At 41.3% G+C, this 13,737-nt stretch overlaps 1 protein-coding gene across 4 annotated transcripts in view; it reads left to right on the forward strand.

The window, feature by feature from the left end:
• The window catches only part of ARHGAP26 (Rho GTPase activating protein 26), a 472,115-nt gene that overhangs the window by 147,450 nt on the left and 310,928 nt on the right, over window positions 1-13,737 (forward strand). For all 4 annotated transcript variants that reach the window (XM_057540933.1, XM_057540934.1, XM_057540935.1 and 1 more), the window contains exons 9-10: window positions 640-740; window positions 7,503-7,597. In XM_057540933.1, coding sequence (XP_057396916.1) covers window positions 640-740; window positions 7,503-7,597 — 196 coding nt within the window. The remainder of the gene's footprint in view (window positions 1-639; window positions 741-7,502; window positions 7,598-13,737) is intronic.

Here is a 13,737-nt window from a genome sequence, read left to right on the forward strand (position 1 = left end):
ATCTGCCTCTTTCCTAAGGGATAATTTTGAGGGACAAACTCCTTAGATTACATTTGAGCATTTACAGTTACTTCTGTTCCACATGTCTGGTGTCTCTGGGTTTTCCTTGTCTGCTTTTCAGATCTTCTTGAGTTCTGCTAAAGTAAAAATTAGGGGTTTGGAAGTAGGTCAGAACCCCTGTACGTGCGTGCACATGGTCGCAGAGCAGGTGTGTGGGAAGCGTGAAGTCATCACACCAGATGGGAACGGTGACAAGCACTTTGAGGAGCTTTTCTGTGTTCCTTCTCAATCATCTTCCTCCTGTCAGGGGAGAGAAAGGAAACTTCAGATGGAGATTGATAATATGGGAAAGTGAATTAATTTCCCCAGGGAACCTCTACTTCCCTTATATTTTAAGACCCATCGGATGCAGCATTTAGTGACAAACAGTCTTCCTTGGTCCTTGGGGAAAGCCCTGGGTCGGTTCCATTTCCAGCTTGTGGAATCAGATTTCTGCCTGTTCATGTCTAGCTGGTGTGGAGAGTATATCGCCCCTAGAAACAGTTTAAGGATAGGTGAGCATTGTGAGTTACTGGTTGTGTGTTTTTCCAGCATGCAGTGGACGTGTAGAGATGTTTTATGGGGAATATTACCTTGCAGGTCATTTTGGAACTTCCTGGGTGAAGCACTACTGCACATATCAACGGGATTCCAAACAAATCACCATGGTACCATTTGACCAAAAGTCAGGAGGAAAGGGGGTGAGTTCATTTTTAAATTTCATGCTTGATTTGCTTGGTTAACATATGATGAGTATAATGCATGTTTGAAGTAACACCTCCAATTTTCACTGTAATTTTCTTAATTTTTATACAGTAGTTCCAGGAGGCATGGCACCTGAAAAAGTAAATAAAACAAGATGATTATTTTGAGCACTAAGTTACATTGGCAGCTGCAATTAAGAAAGCTTTTTGTATTTCACATATATACAGTGTTAAGTGTGTATAATGTGTTTAGATGCTAGAAATTCTTGGATGACCTCATCCTGTGAAACTGATTCTTGTCACTCTCACCCAATACCCAGAGGGCTGCCAGTTGGCAGTTTAGATGTCCCAATTATCTGTTGCTGTGTAACAGGTCACGCAAATATGTACCGACTTTGAAAACAACACCAGTCATTTTAGAATTTCCTACAGTTTCTATGGGTAAGGTCTTTGCGGAGCATTTGGATAGATGGTTTGGGCTCGGGGTTTCTTATGCTGTTTCAATCAGACAGTGACTGGAGCTGGACCATAAGGGTCTGAAGCAGCTCTGGGCTGGTCAGATATAGCTCTCTTCCTTTCTCCTGACCTCCTCTCCCATTCTCTTCCTTCTTTCCCTCTTGCTCTGTATAGTCTCAGGGCCTGTCCTCTGGCCTCTCTACGTGGGCTATTTTGGGTTTCCTCACAGCACGGCAGCCTCAGGGCAGCTAAAGGATTCAAGAGTGAATATTCCAGCAACAAAAGCAGACCCTGCAAAACCTTTTAATGACCGAGGCTTAGAAGTCATATTGCCTTAGGTTGGCCCCATGTGTTGGTTGAAACAGTCATAAAAGCCCACCCAATTTCACTGTGAGAGGACATAGGCCCTGCCTCTTGATGAGAGGAGTATCAAAGTCACATTACATTGAAGAGCATGTGGGATGGAAGATATTCTTGTGGCCATCCTTGGAGGAGATAGTCAGGCTGCATCTGCAGGGTCCCCACTGCTGGGAGCTCCTTGCTGTGCCCCAGTGGTTCTCCTTTCCTCTGGGAGCACTCTGTGTGTCTACATTTTCTTTTTAGGTGATCTGTCTTTTCTCTCTGGCTCCTCATAATATCTTCTTTTTTTTTTCTTTTGGTATTCTACATTTCATTATGATAGTCCTTTCTGTGAATTTTTTTCTTTTTTTTCCCAATCTGTTGTGCTTAGGCATTTTGGCGTTTCTGGATTTGAGGATTGGTGTCTTTCAGTAACTTTGGAAAATTCTCACCAATTATCATTTTGAATTTTGCCCCCCTCCCCATTCTTTCTATTATTCAATATCTCCTTCTGGAGATATTTAAATATTTTTTAACAAAAATATTTATATGTTTCATTTCTTTGAATCTCTGGACTCCGTTCTGGATAATTTCTTTTGTTCTATCTTTAGTTTAAATAATTTTTCGGCTGTGTCTAATCTGTTGATAAAGTAGTCCTCTGTAAGTATTCCAGTGCTGGCCCTCTTCTCTGTGGCAAATTTTTGTGCATTCTCTTGGGTTTGCATATGTGCGGGCATTACAGTGTAGAGGCTAAGAGCACTGGCCCTGAGGTTCGACTGCCCGGGTCAGTGATGTGACGCTGTTGTCATTACTGTTAGCTACTCCCCCGTCCTGTCCCCTTGCTCTCTGCCACTTCCAGTTTTTCTTCCTGGCTTTCTTTCTCTTAGACCACAATGCAGGAGTTGATCAGCATCTCTGTCCTTCCCTGTATCAAGGCAAAAAAAGCCAAGGCTCTCTTAATGTGTCTTGTTAGGGGTAGAGTTGACTTATAAATAATCTCAGGAAAGCAGATATGTGAAAATATCAAAACATAGAGAAATTACAGAGTTAGAAGGAGTATTAAAGATCTCTGTTAATAGGAGTTCCCTATTATTCATGAAATGGAAATAGAGTTAGGTCTGCCTTTCTTGGGTCAAGTCATAGTCCTTTTCTAACTCCTGGTCCTTCTAGAAATCAGATTCACTGAGTTATTCTCTCACACAGTCTTTATTTTGGGACTGTTTATCTTGTGCTTTCCTAAACCTGGAGTGAAGAACTCTCTTGTATTTTCTCTACTCCTTTCTTACCACGCTTGAAAGTGAAGGGCAGAGACGAATTATGGTGGGTGTTTGGGACTCCTTAGACTTTAGTGGGATAATAGGAAACACCTCACTGAGTTGTTAAGAGGCTTATATGCATTAGTGTATATAAACTTCTTGGGACTGAGCCTGACACATAATAGAGGCTGCCATATTAGGAGCTTGATATTATGTGAAATAATTTTTCTAGTAATAATTACTTATATTTAGATTTTTTTATATTTTTCTAAAATATTGTCCTTTATCATCCTGTTTTATCCATTTTTCCTACTTTACAAAAGAGGAGATTGTGGGTCAGAGAGAGAGAATGATTTCTAAGGATGTATGTTGAAAGAGTTACTTTGAACCAGTGCTCAAACCCTGATTCTGGAGCCTACATCTCCTGATTCTGAGGTTCATCATCATAATAAAAGAGAATAATACTGTATATGTGTAAAATAATAGTTTTGCATGACGCCACTCTGTTTCCTCATCCTCAGGGTGAGGAAATGTGAAGACTGGCTGTCCAGAGGTGATGTCTTCTCAATTTATACAGGAGAATCATGTGACGTCATTGTATGTGTGCTTGTACAAAGCTCTCCTAGGAGCTGGCGGCAGACTTAACGTAGAATATAGGGTGTTTTCTTTTCCTAACACGTTCTTTGTCCACCCTGTTTCTCCTTCCCTGTCCCTTTCATTTGGATTATTTTCCTTTGAAAGTACCTGCTTTTCTCTTAGCTTCAGTCCAGGAGATGTGAGCGGATTTTCTGCATCCTCTTGGAGATGAGGCCTGTGTGTGGTGAAAGACAGTTCCCCATGTTCTATCTTGTGAGATGAGGACGCTCTCTGCGGGAGCCCTGGAGCAGCCCAGAGCTGACCCCGTCCCTTTCCTGGCTTGAAACCCTTCATATGTTCCCACTGCTCACAGGATACAGACCACAGTCTGCATGATCTGGTCCCTGCTTCCCTCAAGCCCTTTCTCAGTCCAGTTTCCCTCTTGCATGGGGATTCCAGACACACTGGCTTCCCTTCAGTTCCTCCAGGGCTCCATGGACCCCCGCCACAGGGCCTTTCCACCTGCTGTTCTCCACCCCTGATCTGTGCTCCTTGTTTTTATCTCCTGTGGATCCTTCGGGTCTCAGCCCAAGAAAGCCTTTGCCGACCTTCCTGCCGAGGTCACATCCCCTTAATGTAGGCGTTTTAGCACAGCATGCCTCTTTTATTGTAGTGTTTGTTACGGTTGTAACTCTTCATTTATTTGTTTAAGTGATTGTTATCTCCATCCCCTGTTTTTTTAACCACGAGTACTTGAACAGATCTTCTTTATAGATTTTTCCTGATATGGAATGGTCGTCTTGGGAACAGCGTCTTATCTTCTTCTTATTTCTGCTTATATTTGACAATCTTTTATAGTTCCCCTGTTTTCTCCTATTTCTCAGGGACACCTCCCCCTAAGCTTTCAAAGTGACAGGTAGTCCAATGCCATTAAATCAGAAATAGAGTTAGACATTAACATGGTCAGAAGTCCATATGTTTGGGCATTTCCAGTCATACATTTACGTGTTGCAGAAGGAACAATTCTCAATCTGAGAAATTAATCTTAGCCATTCAGTAAAAGACAATAGATGTAAGACTTGTGAATATAAACTGTCTCTTCCTAGGTCTTCTGTGTTTTGTGTGCTATTCTGATATTAGTGGGTGGTTAAGTTTTACCATACGCAGTCACATTTCCTATTATTCAACAAACTAGGCAAGTTTGCTAATTTCCCCCCTAGTTTAGGAAGAAAGATTGGCAGATATAGGAGAAAAAGGAACCCTAAAAAATTCCTACGTGACAGGAAGAGAAGAAATCAGGGGCAGAAACCTCTATGTTTTTAGACAATAAATTAGTGTTGTGTGATAAAACTGTTGCATTCCATTTGTACAATGGAATACCACCCAGCAATAAAAAGAAATAAGCCCTTTTTTTTGTACCATGGATTTTAAAAATTGCCTTTATTGTTTTAATGTTTAATTTTTTTTTTAATTGAAGTATAGTAGATTTACAATATTACCTAAGTTTCAGGTGTAAAACATAGTGATTCACAATTTTTAAAAGTTATACTTGATTTATAGTTATTATAAAATATTGGCTATGTTCCCTGTGCTGTACAATATATCCTTGTAGTTTATTTATTTTATACATAGTAGTTTGTACCTCTTAATCCCTATTCCTATCTTGCCCCTCCCTCCTTCCCTAGCCCCACTGATAACCACTAGTTTGTTTTCTATGTCCATGAGTCTATTTCTTTTTTGTTCTATTCACATTTGTTTTATTTTTTAGATTCTACAGATAAGTGATATTGTACAGTATTTGTTTTTCTCTGTCTGACTTATTTCACTAAGCACAATACCCTCCAAGTCCATCCATGTTGTTGCAAATGGCAAAGTTTCTTTTTTAATGGCTGAGTAGCATTCCATTGTGTGTGTGTGTGTGTGTGTGTGTGTGTGTGTGTGTGTGTGTGTATGTATACACCACTACTTTTTCTTTTTTTTAACGTCTTTATTGGAGTATAATTGCTTTACAATGGTGTGTTAGTTTCTGCTGTATAACAAAGTGAATCAGCTATACATATACATATATACCCATATCCCCTCCCTCTTGTGTCTTCCTCCCACCCTCCCTATCCCACCCCTCTAGGTGGTCACAAAGCACTGAGCTGATCTCCCTGTGCTATGCGGCTGCTTCCCTCTAGCTATCTATTTTACATTTGGTAGTGTATATATGTCCATGCCCCTCTCTCACTTTGTCCCAACTTACCCTTCCCCCTCCCTGTGTCCTCAAGTCCATTCTCTACGTGTGTCTTTATTCCTGTCCTGCCCGTAGGTTCTTCAGAACCTTTTTTTTTTTTTTTTTTTTTTTTAGATTCCATATATATGTGTTAGCATACGGTATTTGTTTTTCTCTTTGTGACTTACTTCACTCTGTATGACAGACTCTAGGTCCATCCACCTCACTACAAATAACTCAATTTCATTTCTTTTTATGGCTGAGTAACATTCCATTGTATATATGTGCCACATCTTCTTTATCCATTCATCTGTTGATGAACACTCAGGTTGCTTCCATGTCCTGGCTCTTGTAAACAGAGCTGCAGTGAACATTGTACACCACTACTTCTTTATCCATTCATCTGTTGATGGGCACTTAGCTTGCTTTCATATCTTGGCAATTGTAAATAATGCTATGAACATTGGGGTTCATGTATCTTTTTGAATTAATGTTTCGTTTTCTTTGGATATATACTTAGGGGTGTAATTGCTGGATCATATGATAGTTCTATTTTTAGTTTTTTGAGGAACCTCCATACAGTTTTATGCAGTGGCTGCACCAATTTACATTCCCACCAACAGTGTACAAGGGTTCCCTTTTCTGTACATCCTCACTAACGTTTGTTATTTGTGGTCTTTTTGATGATAGCCATTCTGACAGGAGTGGGGTGATATCTCATTGTGGTTTTGATTTGTGTTTCTCTGATGTTGAGTGATGTTGAGCGTCTTTTCATGTGCCTGTTGGCCATCTGCGTTTCCTCTTTGGAAAAATGTCTATTCAGGTCTTCTGCCCATTTTTTAATTGGGGTGTTTGCTTTTTTTGTTGTTCAGTTGCATGAGCTGTTTTTATATTTTGGATATTAACCCCTTATTGGTCATATCATTTGCAAAAAGAAACTTGATTTGTACAACATGAGTGAATTGCAAACGAATTATGCTGAGTGAAAGAAGTCAGACGTAAAAGAGCATTCCATTTGTATAAAGTTACAGAATATGGAAACTAATTTGTGATGACAGAGAACAGATTCAGTGTTTGCCTGGGAATGGACTGGGTGGAGGGATGATGAATTACCAGGAACTTACCAGGAAACTTTTGGGGCTGATGGAAATGTTCACTACCTTGATTGTGGTGATGATTTCACAGATGTATACAGATGTCAACTCATAAGTTGTATGCTTGAACATGTACAATATATTATACATTTAAAAATTATACTTCAATAAAGCTGTTAAAACATAGTTATTGCACACCTACTCTGTTCCAGGGCCTTTTTGGTCTCTGGGGACACAAGGGTAAGCAAAAACAGACACAGTACAGTATGCCCTCAAGGAGCTTAGAGCCTAATGAGGAAAGAGACATTATTTGAATCATCACTTACAGCAACAGCAAATCTCACCTGTGATCAGTGCTGTGAGGGAAGGAGGGGTACATGGTGCTATGTGAACATGTCTGGGGGTGTTTGACCCAGTCCAGAAATGTTTTCCTGAGAAGTGACCTTTGAACCAAGGTCATAGAAGTCCAGAGTTGGAAGGAGACCTCAAGGTGATCTTGTTTCAACTCTTATCAAACCTATAAATTAAACTTATTTAAGCCAATATCAACAAGAATTTAACCTAGCATGGGTTGATGCTGTACCATCATGATCTATTAGTACTCAAGACATTGGGCTCTAAGTATTAAACATGGCTTACAGATTTTATTTGCATGAGGCTGTGGTCTGAGAAGGTTTATGACCAACCTTCCACCTCCTGTGGTCCTGAACACTCAGGTTTGAGAAGATGAAATGATCGCTTCTGTTTATGTGGCACGTTTGTCCTGGGGAGGAGCATGGCCCGAGTTCTGGCCTCATCTTGATAGTCTGTGTGTTCCCAACAGGGAGAAGATGAATCAGTCACCCTCAAATCCTGCACACGGCGGAAAACAGACTCTATTGAGAAGCGGTTTTGCTTTGATGTGGAAGCAGTAGACAGGTGAGTAGTTGTCACACTTTGTCTCAGGAACAAATATTGCTGAATTTGGATTTCTTTTCCATTCATTCAAAACTTTCTGGTTTTTTCCCCCTCTTTCCCTTCTCCATATAGACCTCAGGCCAGTTACTGATTTGCAAGAATCAGTATAGCCTCCCCATCCTATAGATTCAGCCCTGAGCCCCTGATTGGTTGGTTTAATTTTAATGTCAGGGCTTCCCTTCTTGGGAATATGTGTTATGTCTCAGGAGGATGAATATATGTTTAAAGAAAACTGACTGTTTAGCATGACTGTTTCAGCTATTTAAGATTTTTTACTTAAAAATTTTTATGTAATGATTCAAAAGGAGTTAGGTAAAGGGAAAAGTGGAAGAAGTTCTATCAATTAAAGAAAAAGCTTTTATGAGAGAGTAGCATTGACATGTATACACTACCAAATGTAAAATAGATAGCTAGTGGGAAGCAGCCACATAGCACAGGGAGATCAGCTCAGTGCTTTGTGACCACCTAGAGGGGTGGGATGGGGAGGGTGGGAGGGAGACGCAAGAGGGAAGAGATATGGGGATATGTGTATACGTATAGCTGATTCACTTTGCTATACAGCAGAAACTAACACAACATTGTAAAGCAATTATACTCCAATAAAGATGTTCAAAAAAAATTTTTTTTTTAGTTACAGTATTTCGCCTCCCACTGTGTGTGTGCATCCAGGAAAGAAAGCAAACCACTTTCGACATCAGTCTTAGGAGAGGGAGCTCTGTGTTGTGTTCCTCAAGATTTACAGTCTCATTAAGTTGTACCACTTCATGGTGTTAAGCTAGTTTGACAGCATTCCAGTTCTTTGAGACACTTTACTTGGCAACAGGTTAATTCTTTGAATGAAAGCCATGAGTTAAGCTTATTTGAGCTGTCTATTCAAGATCAGCAGTGCTAGCACAAAGATCCTTAAATCTCAGCATGATTGTCCTATAATGCTGTTAATTTATCCCCTTTGTTTAAAAAAACAAAAAAAGCTACACCACTTTGTCAAGCCAGTATCTACCCTCACTGGGACGTTTACCTGTGGCCACTTTACGGCAGCTCTAGAGGATCTGGAGCGCGAGTACCACCTGGCGTGTGCTGCTCCGTGTGCTGCCAGGTTTGAAATGCCTTCTTGTGGCATGATGTGTCCCTGTGTTGTGGCCCCTGAGGCTGCTAGAGCGCCCGTGGAGAGAGCATGCCTGTTTAGCGTAAATCAGACGTTCATGGAAACTAACCGTGTCTCATTAGCAGTCTAGTTATTACAGCTTTGGCTTTCAAGTCAGGCAACCCGGATCTAAATTTTGACTTTGCTGCTTAGTAGCCATGTGACTTTGGGCAAGTCACTTAATCTTGCAGGGCCTTGATTTCATTCTCTGGAAAATGGAGATGGTTATAGTACCTGCTTCCTAGCATTGTCAGGATTCAAGAAGAGAAGGCATATGAAACACTTTGCAGACTGGCAAATAATAAAAGCTCAACAGTTAGCCTTTATTATTTGTTAATTAGCATGTCCTGCATGTTTACCTGACTTGATATTTCAAAAGCTAGACTCTAAATGCAGAGAAGTCAATATCATTTGTAAAGAAAAGAGAGTACCCCAATCGTTCACCATGTGTGGGTTGTGAGAGGGGAAGGGAGTGGAGAAGGGCTGTATGGTGGGGTAGGTTGAATTGGGGTAGCAAAGGGGGATTGCACAAAGTGTGCCTCAAACTAAGATGATTCTTGACTTAAAGCATCCTGACTCAGGATTTGTTTAAAGCCCTTGTAGGCATCTCCTCTATTCTAAGCATGGAATTTACTGGAGTTCGTATTGTTGGAATCCATGAAAGATGGATTAGCAGATGTGTTTGTGTGGAAATGGAGCCAGTTGTTTGATGCTGGTCAGCCGAATAGTTTCCAGAGATGATTGTCTGTTTGCAGAACTACCTGGGTGAGGGCAGTGCCCTGCATTGCAGCTCTTGTTAGATTTGGAAATGAGGTCAATGATTCTTTCTGAAGCTGAATTGTTTTCTTCTTCAGAAGTTTCCCAGAAGTTGCTGAGAGTTGCTTTTTAGGCAATTAAAACTCACCATGGTTCCTCCATCTCATTTCCACCCTTGCCAACACTTCCTACCGCCTTCCCCCTGTATTATGCCCAGAAAAGCTTTGCACGTCCCAATTATAAGCTGAGAGCAAATGTGTCACATTCAGCATACTGAGTGGGTTTGGGAAGTCGATTTCTTCTAGGTCATCATCTCTGGTTCCCTTGGCATGAAGTGGAGGGGCTGCAGTTGTGGTGCAGAATGAGGCTGCTAAATCTCCTCTTAATAAGCAGGAGGGGAGTAGATAGTACTGTTGTATTATTTGTAGTTTTGATGTTCTGTGTATTGTGATGCTTTCTGCCTGGGGAGAGCCTGCCGACCAGTTCTTAGAGTCAGCCGAGGGCTCAGCATGGTGAGCGCCATTGATGTGTGGACTTCGGTCCAGAGCCACAGCGCCTCTACTGGCTCCAACAGCCCAAGAGGCAATATTCCTCTACCAGACACCTAGGGACCACTCCCACAGCCTATTAGCACCTGTGAAATTATTCAAACCAGCCACTCCTAAACGGTTTACCTATCCCCGCCTTGCCTTTGCTGCAGAAACTCTTAACAAAGGTCGTGGTCTAGGCTCTCCCCTCCGACCACTTCTGCCTCCTGGATGATGCTGGTGCTTTCCCACGTGGCCCTGTGTGGTGTGCCAAGTGTCCTGTTTCTAACACCTGTGAATATAAGAAACTTGGTTTGCCTGAGCCCCTTCTGTGTCTCCTCTTGTGGTCACACCTGACTGGCCATCACCCGAAATAACACAGAACATCAATGAAACCCCTTCTCTGCATTTTCTATACAGGTTGTCGTCTTTGGTCTCAAAGATTAGGTTACTGTTGGCAGTATTTTCTTTAGTGTCTTTCTGCATTTTCCGCCCACATCCAGGAAGGGACTGAGGTGAGAGGGAAAAGGCATTTCCATGCACTCAGGGGCGGCATCCCTGGGAACTCTGCCTGGAGTCCTGTTCTTTGGAAGACTCCTACGCCTTGGCGTTTTCACTAGCGTACTTTAGCAAGGAGGGCGTGCTGCTAGCTGTCGTGCTGTCTTTTCAACCTTCCACAGACTTCTCAGCTTCTACCTGCTGAGCTGGAGAGGCAGAGGGGCAAAATGCAAAGTTTAGCACCTAGGAAATGTGAAAGTAAAAGAGGGAATGGTTATATTTAACAGCATGAGGTTTTAGAATGTTCCCAGCGTATGTTAACTGTAGCATGTATAAGCATTATGTAGTATCTATTAATGTTTTATTCTATCAAAATATTAATACATGCTAAAGTGTGGATTATTTGAGTTAGAATATGTGATGTTGTGTGGTTTTAAGGTTGAATACTTTTATCCTTCAGGCTCAGTGATGGTGTTTCACGTTGCCCTGTAGCAGAAGCTGTAGCCTTTAGGAAGTGATGTTCGAGGAGGTCGGTGTTGCAAGCTGATGACATCAGTGTCTCTTACTGTGTGGTGAGAACCGCACACTCTCAGCCTCCACAGGGGTGCTTGTTAGAACTACAGCTATAGGCCCCAGACCTATATAATCTGACTTTCTGCAAGAGAGACCCTGAAATCCACTTTTTGAATAAGCTCTTCTGTTATCCTCTATTCTTAGTCATAATTGGTACATTCAACAGCAGGCATATCGCAGTACAGTTTTCTCAGAGCACATGAAAGCATTTTCCTTATTAGAAACATAACAAGCAACAGTAAAACAAAACAAAAATAAAAAACCCTCAGGCTTCTTTACTAAGGAGCTTAATTCTTAGCCTTGTGGAGGAGAATATAGCTAGTAGTAAAGGTGATCACCAGCCTCTGTTACAGATTACCAGGAAAAAAGCAACAACGATAACCACAGTAAAACCCACTTTTTTAGTTAACTATGGAGGTGGGGTGAGGGGACCAGCAGTAAGGGAGCACTTTCTGGAAGCTGAGCACTGTTCATGTATTTCATGTAATTCTCATGTAATCCTCACTACAGCCCAGGGTGGCTTGTGCTCCAAGTATCTCATGTTACTGAGGAGGAATCTACAGTTTAGAGGGTGAGTCTTACCCAAGTTTCAGGTGGGATTTGAACTGAGGGTCCTAGGACCTCACTGTAGGGCGCTTTGCTGCCTCAAAACTCAGGGTTTTTAGAAACGTTTCGGGTGATAAGGCCAGTGCTATCTGTACTTGGGTTTCAGGGCCACCACTGACAGTCACCTTGCTGACTGTGAAATCTGAGGAGGGCTTTCTCACTCTCATCATTGGCATTTGGTGCATAAACTAATGGTGGGTGAACTAAAGCAGCACACTTGCTTCTGTTCACATATTTCCTGCCCTGTACTCTTCAGAGAGCCCTCACGTGACTAACAGTTTAAAGAGGCACTGCAGAGAGAGCACGGGCCAAGCACAGGGCACATAGTTCCATAAATGCTATGTATTTTTTGTACATCTCTTCTTTTACCTTTTATTCTTAAGATGACACTCATTTCTGTTTATCTCAGGAGACTAGCATAAGTAAAAAATCAAAGCAATAGTGCCATTTATCAGTTGATTGTTTTCATTGTATCCCAGCGCATTGCCGTCAATTTGTTAATCCTCAAATCCTGCTGGAAAGGGGTTAATCCCTGACATTTCCGTCCTCTAGGAAGAACTGTTGTGACTCTGACCCATAAATGAGCTAGAAATCAAATTAAGGGTTAATCCAGAGCTTAGGGATTTAGATTTATAGCTCTTGAACTTCTTGTGTCAAAGATCCTCTTTAATACCGTGAATACATTTCAGAACGTTACTTTTAATTCTTACATCTAAGTTCTCTTACAACTTTGACATCACAAAACTAGACCTGTACTCCCTTCTCTGTATCCTCCATCCTTCCAGATTGACTTCCACATAATTATATAACTCTGCGTAATTACATCTCATCTATCCCTTTTCTCTAGTGTCTGCCTTTTCTTTTTCCTTTTTCACAGAACTAGTTTTGGGGGGAGGTTCAGACCTAAGAAGCTGCTGAAGACCACTGGACTCTTCTGAGCAAATGTTGCACAGGCTCATATTAGCTCTTCAGGCCTTTGGCTTTCTTTGAAGAGAATTTTATTGTTTGCAACATTGAAAAGTGAAAGTTAGTAGAAATTCTTGTGACTTCAGTTCCAAACTGAAAAATTGCTTAGATCGAGGTATCATGTCCATCAAATCAATGTGATGCTTCTTTGAATTTCCCTTCTGGTTTTGTTTTTCAATTCATTTTCAGGACTATAGCATTTAGAATATTACATGGCTTTAAATGAACATGTGTGGGTTGTAGTAGTTGTGGGTGTTGCTACAGCATTCTCCAAAGAAGAATATTTTCTTATTTTCCTAGAAGATATTTGTTATGGGTTGAGTCGTGTACCTCCCAAATTCATACGTGGAAATTCTAATCTTCACTATCTGACAACAAAAATTATTTGGAGATAGGGTCTTTGCAGAGGTAGTTAAGTTAGAATGAGGTGATTAGGGTGGGCCCTAATCTGGTATGACTAGTGTCCTTATAAAATGGGGTAATTTAGACACAGAGCCAGACAGGTACACAGGGAGAATGCCATGTGACCATGAAGGCAGAGATCAGGGTGATGTGTCTTCAAGCCAGAGAACGCCAGAGATTGCTAGCAGACCACCAGAAGCTAGGAGAAAGGGATGGAAAAGATTCTCCTTTCCATACTTCAAAAGGAACCCATCAGCTGACACCTTGCGCTGGAACTTCTAGCCTCTAGACCTGTGAGATAATACACTTCTGTTGTTTATGCCACTCAGTTTGTGGGTCTTTTTACAGCAGCCCTAGCAAACCAATACAGTATTGAATAAGAGGGCCTTTCTCACTGAAGCAGCCATAAAAGGGGCCTCCGACAGCCTTTTAGATGGATGGCCCAACACACACTCCTTAAACAATCCCATTGACAAGGAGCCCCACTTCACAAAGCAGCTCTTTCACGTAAATTATCTTCCTTATTCTGGATACTCTTTACAGTAGCCTAAGCTTTCATTAGCTTTTTAAAAAGTCATCCGTTCTTATCCCTTAATAAAGAAGTATTCTTTGGTGCCTTTGTATTACCT

The sequence above is a fragment of the Balaenoptera acutorostrata genome, chromosome 2, assembly GCF_949987535.1.
Source record: "Balaenoptera acutorostrata chromosome 2, mBalAcu1.1, whole genome shotgun sequence".
Taxonomy (NCBI): Eukaryota; Metazoa; Chordata; class Mammalia; order Artiodactyla; family Balaenopteridae; genus Balaenoptera; species Balaenoptera acutorostrata.